This window comes from Perca flavescens, chromosome 2, assembly GCF_004354835.1.
Source record: "Perca flavescens isolate YP-PL-M2 chromosome 2, PFLA_1.0, whole genome shotgun sequence".
Taxonomy (NCBI): domain Eukaryota; kingdom Metazoa; phylum Chordata; class Actinopteri; order Perciformes; family Percidae; genus Perca; species Perca flavescens.
In genome coordinates, this window is record NC_041332.1 from 16,952,459 (window position 1) to 16,969,538 (window position 17,080).

General features: G+C 40.7%; 1 protein-coding gene across 1 annotated transcript; it reads left to right on the top strand.

Moving 5' to 3' along the window:
* Positions 1-7,070: 7,070 nt before the first annotated feature.
* adra2a (adrenoceptor alpha 2A) lies at positions 7,071-9,413 on the top strand. The gene is made up of 2 exons (XM_028604897.1): positions 7,071-7,329; positions 7,509-9,413. Exon 2 carries the CDS (start codon positions 7,713-7,715, stop codon positions 8,949-8,951), a length of 1,239 nt encoding a protein of 412 aa, XP_028460698.1. The 5' UTR covers positions 7,071-7,329; positions 7,509-7,712; the 3' UTR covers positions 8,952-9,413.
* The last annotated feature ends 7,667 nt before the right edge of the window (positions 9,414-17,080 follow it).

Here is a 17,080-nt window from a genome sequence, read left to right on the forward strand (position 1 = left end):
CCTAAAATCAATGACCATATCCTTGGTTTTTGTGGAGTTTAATTGGAGAAAGGCCTCATCACACCATTGGACAAACTCATCCACAACTGGCCCATGCTCAGATTCATCTTTACGGAGCATACTAATGATGACCGTATCATCAGCAAACTTCAGAATGTGCCTGTTCTCATGCTGGCTTCTACAGTCATTGGTGTAAAGAATGTACAGCAACGGGGACAGGACACAGCCCTGAGGAGAGCCAGTGGAAGAGGAGCGCTGTTCTGAAAGCCTAACCCTCTGAGATCTACATGTTAAAAAATCTGCAATCCAGCTGACAAAATTTACATCAAAATTAAAATAGGTATGCAGTTTCCAAGCTAAAATATGTGGTTGAATAGTATTAAAAGCTGATAAAAAATCCATAAATAAAAGTCTGGCATGAGTGCCAGGACCTTCCAGGTGCTTATACAGAAAGTTAGGCATCTTCTACCCCCATCCCTGCCCTATATGCAAACTGCATGGGGTCTAAAGCCTCCTCCACCATAGTTATCAGTTCCATTTTGACCAGCCTTTCAAATGACTTCATGACCAGTGAAGTCAATGCCACTGGTCTGAGGTCATTTAGCACCTTAGGGGTTCCGCTTTTAGCCACCGAAACAACATTGGACTCCTTCCATAACTTTGGAACCCTTCACTGCTCCAGAGATATCCTAAATATTTTACAGAACACATCACAAAGCTGTTCTGAACAGTGCTTTAGCAATCTTCCTGTAATAGAATCAGGCCCCATGCTCTTATTTGTCTTAACTCTCTGAAACTCTGCCTTAACATCATGGGCATCAAACATCTGGCTCGGCTTTGTGGAAGAGGAATACTCTTTGCATATTTCTCTAAGTTGCTCTGTGAAGTCATGAGTCTCAAATCTCACTTTACAGTATATCCATGGATCCTATCAAAGCAAAATGGGAAGAAGAGTTAGGGACAAATATATCAGATGCTATATGGGACCGAGCTCTAAGTTGGGTGAATGCGACCTCTTCTTGTGCAAGTTTGAATTTGATTCAGTTTAAAGTTCTTCACTGTATGCACTACAGTAAGGTTAAACTGGCCAAAATATACTCTGACATGGATGACATCTGTGAAAAATGGAGAGAGCAGATTTACTTCACGTGTTTTGGTCATGTTCCAGGTTGAGAGAGTTCTGGGCTTCAATATTTGAGGTCTTAAATGAAGCCTTTGATTTAGATCTACAACCTAGCCCGACAATGGCCGTGTTTGGGGTACAAGGGGGTGATATTGTAAGGTCCAATGGGAAGGAAAGTGTTGTTGCTTTTGTCAACTTAATAGCACGACGGAGAATACTACAAAAACATCTACACCACCAAAAGCCTCCACATGGCTTTCTGATATTATGATGTTTCTAAAAATAGAAAAAATCAAATACTTTCTTAGAGGATTAACCAGTTTTACAAAAACTGGGATCCTTTACTGGCTTACTTTGAAAGACTTACTACACGTCCCTCTTAATAACTGCTAAGATTTGTGAAGCACACTGATATTTGCTATCATGAGTAATAGAAGAAAGGTGTTTTTATTATTTTTTATTTTTTGTTTCTTTAGCTTTCCTTTCCTCAAGGGTTTGTTGTGGGTGGGATGGGGTTAATTGAAAGAGGTCTTGTTATTGACATTGTAATGTTGCACTTTATCTTCTCTAAAGCAATAAAAATACTTGTAAAAAAAAAAAAAAAAAAAAGCAGAATGAGCATATGATCAATATGACCACACCTGGCATCAAAATTGGAAATGGCTTTTTATTGGCCAGGAACTGAATCACCAACAGTTTACTTCATTTCATTAGTTTAAAGGCAGTGGCCATGTAGCCATGGCATGATCGAAAAACCAATTAAAAATTAATCTTCAATTCTCAATGGAAGACACGGACCTGCATAGTCGATAGTACTACTCATACAACTACGACTAATAATAATAATTTAATCATTGTTATTATGATTTTTATTAAACATAGTGATCAATAGCATTGGATAGACAAACAATTATGGCTTCTCACATTAGGCGACTCTGCTCACACTTTGAGAAACGTGAAAAGTTGTATTAAAAATAAACACTCCACAGATCACTCAACTGGTCCAAAGAACAGACCAGATCACAGAGGAGGTGGTCAGGACCAGTAATTTTATTGCCCTTTGTGCCAGTAAGATGCTGGTAATGACCACTGTGCCACTGGTCGCAATCACTGTCTCTAGCGCCCCTAGTGGTTGTGACCACTGGTCCGTGCCAGAGACCACTGGTCCCAGGACAGACCACAGAATCAGCTACAACCCCTGCTGCTTCTCTGTTCTTTGTTTCGGAATAGCCGGTCTGGCTGCACGTGCGTGTTAGTCCATGAGAGCCCCTACCTTTGCAACTGTTGGCCCTCCCCGTTTCTTCCTCCCTTCGTGTTCACTTCCCACTGGCTGGCTGGTCGCCGGCGCCGCCGCTCTGCCCTGTGCGCTGGCCAGGCTTCTGCGGGAGCTAGCAGTGCTAGCCGCCGTCGTTACGGCTCAGCCACACCTATGTTTGCTTTTCACGTCAAAGGCGAAAGCTTTGTATTACTCTGAATGTCAATCAAACTGGTGAGAGGCGTGTGGAGGCAATCCCAGCCCAGACTGTGTTTTGTTCAGTATTTCACCTCTAATGTTATAATCACCCAGTGACTAGAACACTCTACGCTTTGCTGACAGTTTATTAGAATGAATTAATTGGAAAAGGACCAATGGAACATGGCTGTATTTTCCCTATAATTAGTACCAAATTACATAGTTCTTTCCAGGAATCATCTTCAAAATTATTTATAGTAAGGACCTGTAAAATAAAGTATTAACACATTGGAAGTAGAAATTGTACTCACCATCTAAAAAGGTGATTTTTAAAATACTCATTTATATCATTCATGTAATCAATTTAAAAGCCAGTGTATACTTACACCATGACATGAGTATTGGATATTGAACAAAGATTGAATAAAAACATCTGAGTAGATGTAACATCAAAGACACAAAATTAAGGCCAGACAGAACAAAAACATAAAAAGTAAATGTGGTTATGTACAGCTCAAATAAATCTATTATTTAACTATTCAAAGTGTGTAACACGCTTTATAAATTTTGTAAGAAAAAACAAATAGAGCTATAGAGCATCACTGTGGAACAGACTGGAATTAGGGAACATCCTTTATCCACAAATAAAGAGATCAGCAGCATAAACACATAAATCACCTTGACATTTTAGAAATGTATTATGTGGGACCATGACAGGAACTAAAACTAGAGTAAACTTTGATCCAGCGGACACACAATTGCACAGACCGATGATGAGGGGTGTACAGTTACACCACGTTCTCCCACAGTTTCTCAGGAATTTCCTCCTACAATATCCTTCCTATAGTGATTTACCAGAGAAAGTGAAACATAAAATAAAATAGTCTGAGTCAGAGCTTTTATGGTAAGAAGGGGCTTCAGTTCCAGGAATACTGGGAGTTTAGAAATTGTTGAATCCCCTGATGTATGAAATCTGAAGACATGTGTATTTACTTTTTATTTGCTGAAATGACGCACAACAATAACCATCAATTTACAACATCCATGAAAAAAGGGAAATAGTGTTAGTTGCCTGAGTTTTTATGGTAGTCATTTCAAAACCATATTGCTAACAAGCTAAAGCAGTAAACATTGCTTTACTATCATAGCTGCCACTGATAATGGTTATGATAAAACTCAACCTGTTCACGAGTAAAAATGTTAGTGCTCAAAATTTCTTATGAATTTAGTAACACTTAACAGTACATATAAGGCTACTTGTTATATTTTTAGCAAGTTTTACATTCTCTGTTTACAAAATCTGTCCACCGACCGACATATGATATAAACACCTGGCAAAGAACTTAACCGGCCCTGTGATTGTTCCCGCTACAATAGGAGGGCTGTCCTGACCAAAGCGTCTCAGAGCAGGGTCCTGTTTGGTCGGTTTGTGGCTGCCATGACAACTACATGATCTCTTTGCTTCAGGCCATCCATCAGGGTCAGGAGCTGGGAGACTATACGCCTCTCCACTTCACCATGGGTCTAGACACACACACACACGTGTTTGTGGTTTTTTCTCTGTGCTGTTCTCACTGGTTTGACGTAAGTGGGCCTCAGTGGGAATAATGTGATGTCATCACCACATACATGCACCAATCATAGTTTAGCTGCAATCAGAATCTGATGATAGTTGTGTTTCCAGGCCATTGTCATTGACATCTCATCAAACCACACACACACATACACACACACACACACAGCATCGCTGTTGTGGCTTAATAAATTTCTTTTTAAGACTTACTTAAACTGTTGCATGTCTGCCTCCACTTACCATATGTGGACAAAGTAAACAAGATGGAGCTTGTTTATCAATGAGCAACAAATGAATGCAGGTGTCAGGTAAGGTTAAATATTTGCGTTGTTACAACGGACTCCAAATGTTACATGAGTGCATAGAGACAACACCTTGCTTTTTAAACACATTTATAATAGTAAAATATATTCAATCTAAATAAAATAAAATAATATATATAAAATACTTTTTTTTACAATTGACCCCAGCTGCCTTTGGTCTGTTCTAGTCTCGCTTTGCCAGACCTTCCTCCACAGTGCTGCTAAGGAGGGTATGGCTAGTCCCCAGCATTCCAGGATGGGAGAAAAACGTGCTCTGGTTTATTGGCATTTCTTTAAACCAATCACAATCGTCCAAACACCAGGCAGAGCCACGGTATCGGGATTGTTTTGGTGGAACATGTGTACATTCAAAAGTTGTTTTAGTCGTGCAACACAAAACTCAGATTGGACAGATAAACTAGATCTGTCTGGATTTAACCTGCAGAGATCTGAGGAGCAGTTAACCACAGTCCTGATAAATCGATCGGAGTTTAAAATTACAACACAAAGAAAGAGGAAGGTACTAGACATCCGGCCGGAAAGAGTGAAATCCGGTGGGATTTCTGGCAGCAACGGAGAAATCCTGGAAGGGGAACGTCGTAGATATAGACTAGGTCTGTTCAAACACCAGACTAAGCTGCATAGTTTAGGGTGTTTTGAGGCCACATATTGATAGAGTACACACAGAGGGAAGATCCAAAACTCCCATAAAAGAGGTCACATTATTTTAGACTTACATGTAGGCCTCAGTACAGTGAGGATGAATGATAGCCTGCCTGTATCACTGCTCCCAAATCGCATGTGCAAACACCATAGTGCCTGTTCCCATGTTTCCTTTGGGCAAATCTTTATCAAATACAGGTCTGTGAATCAGTGTGAGGTCCGCTGCTCCTGACGACGTCTAGGAACTCCGTTGTGTGTTGGACATGGAGTGTAAAAGGTGGCTACGTCAAATAAGTTTGGACAAAGTAATGAAACGCTTGTGTTGATATCCACGTGGTGTGGCTCTGTCTGCTGCGTAGCAACGGAGTCTAGCAGCTGCACTGCAAAAAATGTCTGTCCCAACAGGTCCTGTAGTTTACTCTTTACATTTTGTCCATTTTTCTTTGTGAATGTGTGTTTGATTGGTTTCAGTTCAGTTTCAGCAATACTCTAGTCTTAAAGAACAAAAGTAGATACTGACATCTCAGTGTCAAAACAAAATGAAGACTTTTTTTTATAGAGAATGACATTGAGAGATTTATTTGTAAAGAGAACAAAATGAATCCAACCAACTTTAAATCAGGCTTCACCTGATCAAATTGACAACAAAATTAGACTATCATGATCAACATAAACTTAGTGTACTTCCTAATTTTCTTAAAACTTTACCCTCTGTCATATATAAAATAAAAACGCAGCAGTTCTGTGCCTTTAAATGATTAGCTTCTCTAATGCACTTTAATTTATTTATTTGAATTTGGGCACTGCACTGTAACTGTTTTACCTGTGTATTTATATTTAGCATCCAATTGTACTCTAATGCAAACCATCATAACAAAAAACAACTATAGCCTAACTCTGAAATTTCAGCTTGAAAGAGGTAGTAATTTAGCCTGGTCCTACCAGACTCTCAGAGAGTCTGGCCACTCTCCATTGACAAATGTTAACTTCCTTGAAGGTGGGTACTCTGTTGAAGTTTAAGACTTTTAGATCTGCCCAGAGCCACTCTGGATCTGCCATAACCAATTGCTAACGTTTGGCCGTGACGTCGGCTTAGCATCGCCAGCGTTCGCGTTCGCCTTAGCTAACTCCTTCACCACTGACGGAGCAAGCTGGAAAATCTAACTTTTCCCAAACCCCGTGGGGAGGAGGGCCACAACATCACGGCCACCAACAAAACTCAGCAAAGATTGTTCTTGCTCAGGCTTTAACTTCTGGATATTCGGCAGCGTTGCCACAACGGACCGAATGGCTTCGCTCGCATCTTTCTCCGCCCGCCATTACGGAACTACAACTCAAACTAGCGCACGACCGCAACGTCATCGTTCTCAGCCACTCCCTCTGTTCGCTGATTGGACCGGTAAAGATTTGAGCGGAGAAAACCCAAGTATACACCGCAAACCCAGACAGAGTACTGAAGGAAAATTAAAATAGAGTGGAAGTACGTAGGAGGGCGGAGCCAGGCTAGTAGTCATTATTACAAGGCAATTGATTTTTATATGAAACTATTTTTATTATCATAATTATGTGGCATCTTCGTATTAAAGCCTACACGTTAATGTAAATGTTTTATGTGTGTATTTGTAGCCTAAAGTATAATTAATGTAAAAACGAATTTAATGTCATATTGTTTTGGAGCACGTGGCTTCATAAATTATATAATTTATAAATAAGTGTATTTCTTTTCTGGCTCGTGATAATTCATTTCTGCTGGTGTCTTTCTTGTAATTCCTTCACTACGCTACAAGCTGCCTTGTGTTATTATCTGTGGTGTCACATGTTGTCACGGCCACATGTCTATCCATCTAGACACTGTGGACGCACAGTGACTTACAGCGAGCGGGACACTTTTTGCAGCGTGCGGGCTATAAAGAGAGGGAGTGGCGCACTGGTTAACACTGAGGAGAGAGACTCCACACTGACAGCACCGCGGCAGCGCCCGGGATAACGTGATTAGCGCTCTATTAGATCCGCGACTGAACACCATTAGATGCAGCACAGGGATCATTGTGTGGGGAGAAAGAGGAGACACGGAGGGAAGACTTTACGCTTCATCCGCCCCATGGATCTTCTTTGCTTCCAATTGATCTGCTTAAAGAAGTTACCCACTGACAGCCTTTTTAACGCCCGTGCGTCTCTGGCACAGGAGAGGTTGTGTCACCGCTTTCTGCCCCAGGTAAGATTACTTCGCACTTTATATGGCTTTTGTTCTCACTGTTATTCAGGGAAAAGTCAAAGACACAAGACATAATGCTTGGGCTAATTAAAATAATATAAATTACGTATCATAATTGATTGAAAAGTGTAGGCCTATAGAGAATTCTGAATTTTCCTCTTCTTGCCTCATAATTTCAGATGGACTGACAGCCTCATAAATAAGAAGCGCTTCTGCTTGCAGAGGGTACAGGATGAAAGAGAAAAAAAGCCAGGAAAGCCTCAGAGGAGTGATTTTGTTCTTTCCTTTCTCAGCCCTGCTGTGAGCTATAGCTCTGTCCTTCCTGGTGATGCTATTTGTTAACCTCAGGTGAACTCACATAGGAAGTGGGCCATTCTGCTCCAATGGGGTTTGACAACGAGACCAACCAGACTCTTCCAGACGTGCCCCCTTACAGCCTCTGCATCTCCCTGCCGCTCACTGTGCTGGTGGGGATCATGATCCTGCTGATTGTGTTTGGCAACATGCTGGTGGTCATAGCTGTGTTTACAAGCCGGGCCCTGAGGGCTCCGCAGAACTTATTCTTAGTGTCCCTGGCGTCAGCGGACATTTTGGTGGCGACCCTCGTGATGCCTTTCTCCTTGGCCAACGAGCTTATGGGATATTGGTACTTTGGGGAGGTGTGGTGTGAGATATATCTGGCACTTGATGTTCTTTTCTGCACCGCCTCCATCGCCCACCTCTGTGCCATCAGCTTAGACCGCTACTGGTCCATTACACAGGCCATCGAGTACAACCTGAAGAGGACGCCACAACGCATCAAGTGCATCATCTTCATAGTGTGGGTCATCGCGGCGGTTATCTCCTTCCCTCCTCTAATCACCATGGAGAAAGAAAACAACGTGGAGGACCCAGTGTGTAAGATCAGCAATGAAAAGTGGTACGTCATCTCCTCCTGCATCGGCTCCTTCTTCCTCCCCTGCCTCATCATGGTTCTGGTCTACGTGCGGATCTACCAGATCGCCAAAAAGAGAACACGGGCGCCACCGGGAGACAGGAAGCGGAAGGAGGCGCAGAAGACAGCCACCGTCGCTGCCGCCAACCAGAAGCAGAATGGCTGCCACGAGAAGCTGAACGGCGAGCAGGACATTGAGCTGAAGGAGGGAGTGGCAGGGGAAGGAGGGGCGGATGAGGAGAAGGGCGAGGTCAACGGGGTGGACCTCGAGGAGTCGTCCTCCTCCGACCACAAAGTGAACAATCCCTGCTCGATCAAAAAGAAAGCGACCAAGGTGAAAACCAAACTGAGCCAAATCAAACCGGGGGACAATGGCGTCCAGAAGCGGGCGGCGAGCACCAAGGGCAGCCGCTGGAAGGGCCGACAGAACCGCGAGAAACGCTTCACCTTCGTCCTGGCCGTGGTCATTGGAGTGTTTGTCATCTGTTGGTTTCCCTTTTTCTTTACATACATGCTGATGACGCTGTGCGAGTCCTGCCCGGTGCCCAACACCCTGTTCAAGTTCTTCTTCTGGTTTGGCTATTGCAACAGTGCGCTGAACCCCATCATTTACACTATCTTCAACAATGACTTTAGGAGGTCGTTCAAAAAGATACTGTGCAAAAGGGACACTAGAAGATATGTATGATGGACTCCGTCTTAATGTACATACTTTTTTTTTTTTTACTACTACATTGTACATAAATTATAAAATACATACACCATTGTGCATGAGTCACTGGCCTGTACGCTCTAGGTGTTAACTGCTTGGAAAGGCTTTCACAGGATGAGCTTTACGTGCAGCATCTTTTCAAAACATCTTCACACAGCTTCAACAGCAATCACACAGAGAGGTTTAACCCTAACAGAACACCACAGTGAAACCCTGTTTTTATTGTAAATGTTATTTTTAGTTTTATCAATGAAACCAACATAGTGAAGTCATGATGTGTTGTACTTTACGAAAGTTTGATGTGCAAAATGACCTGTCTGAATATATGTCTCTATTTTTGTTGTTATAGATACAGTATTGTGCCATTTTGTATGATAGGATGATGGTTATGACGACGATGTTGGTTAGAATGATGATGATGACTATGATGATAACAAAGTGTGGGAAAAATGCTCGCTCTTTAAAGAATAAAACCCATTTCCTGAACTGGTCTCAAGGCTCCACAGCAAGTTAAAGCACTGTTACACTGCCTTGACACACACACACACACACACACACACACACACACACACACACACACACACACACACACACACACACACGCACAAATACACACAAAGGTGTTCACGTCTGTTGAATTTGACCTTAATGAGCCCAGATAGAACATGTGCAAACGTTCTTCGGCCTTCAGATTAATCATTGAGGTCTTTATTCTGATATCTCAGATTCCCAAAATGAAATTACATTTTGTAATCTTTCTGAGACATTTAATGAATCAGTTGTAAATAATGAGCACAGTTGTAATGCGTGGTACGGGAAGTCGAGAAGTACCGGTTCATTTGTTTCTTTGTGTTACCACGGTCTGCGTCATTAAGTGTAGACATGGAGCCTGTCAGACCAGAAACCGATTGACAGCTCTCTCTCTCTCTCTCTCTCTCTCTCTCTCTCTCTCTCTCTCTCTCTCTCTCTCTTTAATCTGCTCTGCTCAAGTCTAGGACAATGGATGAATATAACAAAAGACTGACTATCAGCTGTGCAGTGAATACAGAGAATGTAACTTTTCCCAGTGGATGGACTGTAATTAAATGCATTCCTTTTGACAGTCAGGAAGGCAGGTGAACAGCACTCTCCTCAGAAAGCTAACTGGTTCTTCTGGGAGTCTCTGACAGTATATCCAGCACCTCATCCAACACATCCTGGATGGTGCATGTCAGAGACATTTCTAGGATATGGAGACATTGTGGGCTTAGCCCAGACCTCTGTAGGGGGGTCAAGTGGGATGTCTCTCAAGAATCTTTTTTTTTTTATAAACAAGCTCTTTTTTTATGCTTTTTTATGCAATCTGGCACCTTATTTACATTTAGAGTTGAGAAAACAGTTTTATGTATTTATGTTGACAGTGGTGGAATGTATTACATTTACTCAAGTACTGTAGCCAACTACAATTTTGTCTCTCTCTCTTTCTCATTTACAAAAAGTGTTTCAGTCTGTGAGAAAGAGGGAGTATGCGTGAGAATGTGCATGTGTGTTTTCAGTGCATATAAACACATAGGGTGAGCTCCCACTGGACAGACACGCTTGACTTTCAGCTGAGGTTGGCAAAAGAAAATCCTAAATTACGTGCTCCAAATATTAGAAGCCAGCTTGAATAGAGAGGAAAGGTGTCTGATTAATGTTCATTCGTGAAACATCCCCATTCAAAAAAGAGAGACCATTTCAGAAAACTTGAGAAGAATTTAAGGATGAATTAACAGTAAATGCCTTTAAATCTTTTCTGACACTGACAAAGGTGCCATTTGTTTGAAATTAAAGGATGGGTTAAAATGTTTTCAAGTATGTCATAACCAAATACTCACATAGCCTTTAAAGAGTTCCTGACCGCTGTAATCCTGCTTCCTTTCCAATATAGTAAAAAAAAAAATCTGCAAATCCAATCTAAGAGATGGGGGAACAAAATCGACAGTTCTTCTGTGCAAAAACTTAAGGCAAGACTGTGCAACTTTTGAAAGAAATAACACATTCTTCCTCCTACAAATAAAAAGTTTAATACATAGAGAAATAAAAGCTAATGTTAAACATAAGATAGATTCTTGCTCAGTAACTCTGACTCAGTTTGCTGATTTTATGACTCTTCAATACTTGTACTACTAGTTACCTTGCATTTACCATGATCAAGCAATTGCCACTTGGCCCCCCTTGGGTCCAGTTCACATAGGCATGCTCTAACTAATAAAACTAATTTTAGGCTTCTTCCTGTACCTAACTATTCCAAAGTGACAGTCTTTTCCTCTTCCCCCAGACAGTTTCCTTGCTAAGCTGTGGCACAGAGATAGTAGTGCAAAGAGCAAATTTCACAACTCTGGATGCAAGTCACTAGCCAATGTGTATCAGCATGTCATAAAAAACAAACCAATTTCACACATTTAGCAGGTTATCACTACAAAATTTTTGCTTTCCATGTGTTACATGGCGTGTTAAATGACATGTGAAACACTGAAAAGTTGCTTCCTTAAAAGTGCTAATTACACACCTTCCAATATGATCACGTTGGGCTAATCAGACTGTCGAAGCATCATTTTGAATGACTTTTGAATGCATTTTTGCAGTGTGGACAGTGGATTTTGCTCCACATCACTTACATTGGAATTGAGCTACATAGTGATCTCATCAAGGTTAGTATAAACTAAACTAAACTAATAACTCTTTACATGTACATAAGGGCATGTGAGTATTAAAAAAAAGTAAAAAATGTGAACCTATCCTTTAAAAATGTGAAGCAGCACAGAGGGTTTGTCAGTGTCTTTGTCTGTCCTGACTAAAGTGCCTCAGAGCAGGTCCTGTTTGTTCGATTTGTGGCTGCCATGAGATTCAAACCTCTCTTCAATTTGATTTCAGTCATATTCAAACATGGTTCTCTTCTAATCTGCTTCTATTGAATAAAAATAAGTGCTATAGCATGCTTTTTGCAACTAGATCTGCACTCCATAAGCAAAATAACTCTCTTGAGGTTACATTCCTGGATGGTACACCTCTAGGGAATGTTGAGGAGTTTAAATATCTTGGCCTTTGGCGTGATTCCCGACTTACCTTCAGACCTCATATTGACTCCATTGTGAAAAAAAATAAACTGTAGCTTAAGAATGTTATACCACTCAATTAATTGTTTTACAAAACAGATTAGATTAAAAATTATTACTCAACTATTATTGCCTATAATTGATAATGCGGATGCTGTTTATCTGAACACAGTCAAAATCTATTCTTTCACTAAATGCTAGACGGTTGCAGTTTGTTCATAAATGCATTTTTTCAAACTACCCATTCTATCTGAAACAACACTTGATCTTATATCAATCATCCTATAGTTTAAGAGATACTGACCCCCTTTTCTTCTTTGTACCACATATATCCAAAGAAATTGGGAGGAGAGCCTTTAAATTTAAAGCCCCTTCCGATTGGAATGGTTTACCTAGGTCTTTTAGAGCTGTCTCTTCTTTTCACCAGTTTAAGATGGCTCTTCTTAATTATTTGCATGCAAGATGCAACTGTTTTCCTCATGCTTGATATTTTTATTTATTTATCTATTTTTTATTTACTTTATTTTATTTATTTATATTATTATTATTATTATTATTTACATTTTCCTTAAATTCTTTTTTTCAACTGTATATTAATGACCTTAACTGTTTATTGTCTAATATTTAATGGTTTGAATGGGCAGGATATGGGTGGTTTTGGTGTGATGGAGAGCTTTATCTTTTGTCTGTCAGTATGTATGTATGTATGTCTGATGTATGTTTTTCTTGAGGTTTTCTCAAGTTGTTTTGTTAACTGTGTTGTTTAATTGTAAATGTACTGTATATGTTTGCCTTTAAGGACCCCCTTGAAAACGAGATGCTACATCTCAAGGGGTTATTCCTAATAAAGGAATTTCCAATATACATGATCCCTTTGCTTCAAGCCTTCCATCAGGGTCAGGAGCTGGGAGACTATACGCCTCTCCACTTCACCATGGGTCTAGACACACACACACACACACACACACACACACACACACACACACACACACACACACACACACACACACACACACACACACACACACACACTTTGACTCTGGGAATCGGGGTATGGAACATCCGGTTAGAGTGCACATTTGTCTCCAAAAGGCTACCCATGGTGGCTAAGTGCAGCTACCATTCAAAGAGACAGGGACAAAATGTCAGCAGGCACTAAAACTATACAGGACAAACAGTCATTTGTAGTGGGATGATGTGGGCGTTGTGGGGGGATGCAGTTGCATTTGACTTGGCTGCCTCACTTTTGAGGTGACAGTCTGTGTGTGTGTTTGTGTGTGTGTGTGTGTGTGTGTGTGTGTGTGTGTGTGTGTGTGTGTGTGTGTGTGTGTGTGTGCGTGCCTGCTTTTTGCAATTGTACTGTAGGTGGCCGGGGTGAAGAGGTCATGATGATGATGAGTATTGACTGAGACACCCACATGCAACAACCTGCACATCTTTTTTATTTTATTGTTTTAGTGTGACATCCGCCCATTCGAGGTGGCTGCAGTATACATGATTATTCACAGTGTTATTGATGACTCACTCTTGTTTTCCCCTACTTTTATTTGCTTGTCTTCAATGCGGCAATTTCACAAGAGGTCTTTACACCATTCAAGAACATATTCAAGTGGGATCATATTTTCTGACAGTCGGCTCATAGTTGGCTGTCAGCTCCTTAGTCTAACAAGTGTTTCAGAGGTATCATTTAAAATAGAGTCCCAGTCTCATTAACAACAGACTGATTAGCTGTCAGGCCTCAGGGTCTGATTGGAGACACAAACCAATGCTGGGCAGAGGTTATTTCCCTGGGAAATAATTTGTCTAGACAAATCTATTTTCCAGAAGCTCATTGTGAATGAGAGCAATGAGCTCCCAATCGTTCACAGAGACCACACGGCATTATGCAGCATGATTATTAGACCTGCGAGGTAATTCGCTGTGGCTGAAGAAAGGAGACAGCGTAGGGTTTGATGTTCAAATTCCCTGCATAACAAACATGTTTGCTCGATAAATGACAAACGCTAAATCAGTTATTTAATTTATCTTTATTTTGGTATTCAAGTTATTGTTATAAAATCATATATATATATATATATATATATATATATATATATATATATATATATATATATATATATATATAAATAAAAATAAAGGTGTAGGCAAGACAATACATCTAAAAGTAGCTCTGCATGAATATACATGTATACATACTAGATATACACACCCATGTGCCATTGATAAACATCATTGCTGTCCTATGAAAACCATATATCTCCAAAATGTAAACTTTTCATGAGTTAAAAAAGCTGTGACAATGCATTTATCAGATAATTAAATTATTTTTAATTTAACTTAATTTAATTGGTTTATTTAGCTTCAAAATTAGGTAGATTTTCTCAACCTGTGAATGAACACTTAATCCCTCAATTCATCTGAAAAATAAACCAAATTGGGAAATAAATGGTTTTCATTGGACAGCGACGATTATGCAAACTAGTAAATTACATCAAAACATAAAATTACAACCAAATTACATCAAAACATCAAAATACAACAAACCACTAAATTATCAAAACAGTTGTCGATTACTTTTCTGTCATTCTGCCATTTACTCAAGTACTGGACTTAAGTATAACTTTGAGGTACTTGTACTTTACTTGAGTATTTCCATTTTATGCTACTTTAACTTCACTACATTTATTTGACAGCATTAGTTAGCCTACTAGTTACTTTTGAATAGAATCAGATTTATACAAAATATAAATCAACTAATATATTATGATGTTGAATGATTTTACAGCCCTGCCTCCTAAAAATTATGTACCACTTAACTGCATTCTTGATTACATTTTGAGGGAAATATATTTTCACCCGGATTGTTTTCGTTCCCTCTAAACGTTATTGACAATGCAGTTTAGTTGAATGGGAGCGTAATTTTTTAGGAGACAGGGTTGATTTTTATGGATTAAGTTGCCAGTATTAAAGTAGTTGAAATTAGCCCCACCTTTAATAGCTGCAACATTATTGATGCATACACTTTAAAGAATCAATAATTATAATTCAGTGATATAATATAGGCAATATATTATTCTGAAATGGGCCATTCTATTCTGCATAATGAGTACTTTTACTTTTGGTACTTTAAGTACGTATATTTAAGTTAAGTATATTTTCATGGTAATACTTATGTACTTTTACTTAAGTAATATTTTGAATGCAAGACTTATTTCTAACAAAGTAGCCTAGTTCTGAGTACCTCTCCCACCACTGACCACAAGTCATCCTGCTTTAATGTCCTAGTGGTGTTCTGGCACAACGATGGTTAAGAGAGTATTACAAAACAGAGAGTTTAACAGAGGTGGAAGATTAAAAAAACAACCAGCACATTGGCACATTTTGTGCAGCTCTGCAATTATTGCAGACAAAAGCGCCAAAGAGTTGAGCTCTCCATGATTCAGGCTCATTGCTTGAACTCCCTTGTCTCTCCACGAGTGACAGACAGCTGAGAAGAATATCTGTTTGGTGACACAGGAACAGCAAAGTCAGTGTGACGCATTGAGGGCAGTTGAAGTGGGTTGCTGTAGTGTCTGTAATGACTGTCTAGTGTGTACTGATGGACAGGCCGGTGGGCGTTTCAAGGAGATTATACCTGAGCACTCTGCTGTTTCATCGCCGAAGCCCCTAATGATGGTGACTTAATGAAAGCAGCTGGTTGGTGGATAACAGCTTGTTGTGTTTGTCATGAATTTAGCCAAGTGTTTGTTTTGACGTTTGTCTTTGAATAGTTCATACTGCAGCTCTGTTTCTCTAACGCCAATTGGACCGTTTCAGTTTGTGTAAATGTAAAATATATTTACAGTTGTACAAAAATGATTGTGTGTCAGTGTGTGCTGCGTGACTGTGATTTGATAATGTGATTTTTAGTACGGTGGCCCTGAAGTGCAAACCACGGCGCTCATAATCAAGTAAACATTGCTAAGGCAACGTGGATAGACAGATTAATTTTGTTTTAAAGCTTTAGATGAGAACTCTGCACAATTGTGGCACCATGGACAGAAGGCCAGGTCACAACTGCATTTTTTGCACATTGATGCATTACTGTAGAAGCTGATGTTGTCTGCTGATTGCAAGATTCTTTGAATAGAGCTTACTGGTAACATTGTCCTTATTCATTTTTGTTCATTGATTAGCCACACCAGCCTGAGCCATGGTGTGTAAGCAAGCACCAGAGCAGGCGGTCAGGACAACGCTCAGCCCCAGCCCAACCCCTACAACTAGAAAATCGCTACAGCATTCTGATGAACGACGAGGAGTTCCCTTCTCTGCCACGTCCCCACGCAGCTCATCCTGGTCCATCCACACAGTTGACGCGCCCATTAAGGGCGGACTCTCCCCCCTTGGACTCATCAACCTCCACGCTGGTCATCGGAAGCTCCATGGTAAGGGACCTCCACATTCCCCCTTTACCTAGCGGTCCCTCCAAGGTCTACTGCTTCCCCGGTGCCAAGGTCCGTGACATCCAGCACAAACTTCCCGACATCCTCGCCCGCCACGCCAAGGTCGACAACATCATCGTGCATGTGGGCACAAACGACATCAGAGAGGGACGGTCGACAGCACTCCAGAGAGACTTCACCACTCTCCTCTCCACCCTGATGGGCACAGGTAAACGGATTGTCATCTCTGGGCCTCTACCTACCTACAGGAAGGGTGCGGAGAGATGGTCCAGACTGTTCTGGCTCCACACCTGGCTGGAACCACTCTGCACTTCCCTGAGCATTCCTTATGTCGACAACTTCAACTTGTTCTGGGAAATGCCCAGCCTGCTGAAGCATGATGGTCTCCACCCAAACCGACACGGAGCCAGGCTGCTATCTGACAACATAACGACCACACTGAAAGGCAAGTATTGACATTCTGTTGAAAGTATCACAGATTCATGTCCCTCAGGTATTGATCCTGATAGCACTATACAAGTGGATGAATCTGAAAATGTTTTCTGCAGGATATCATGTAGTACTAGTATTATTCCAGTAACATGTA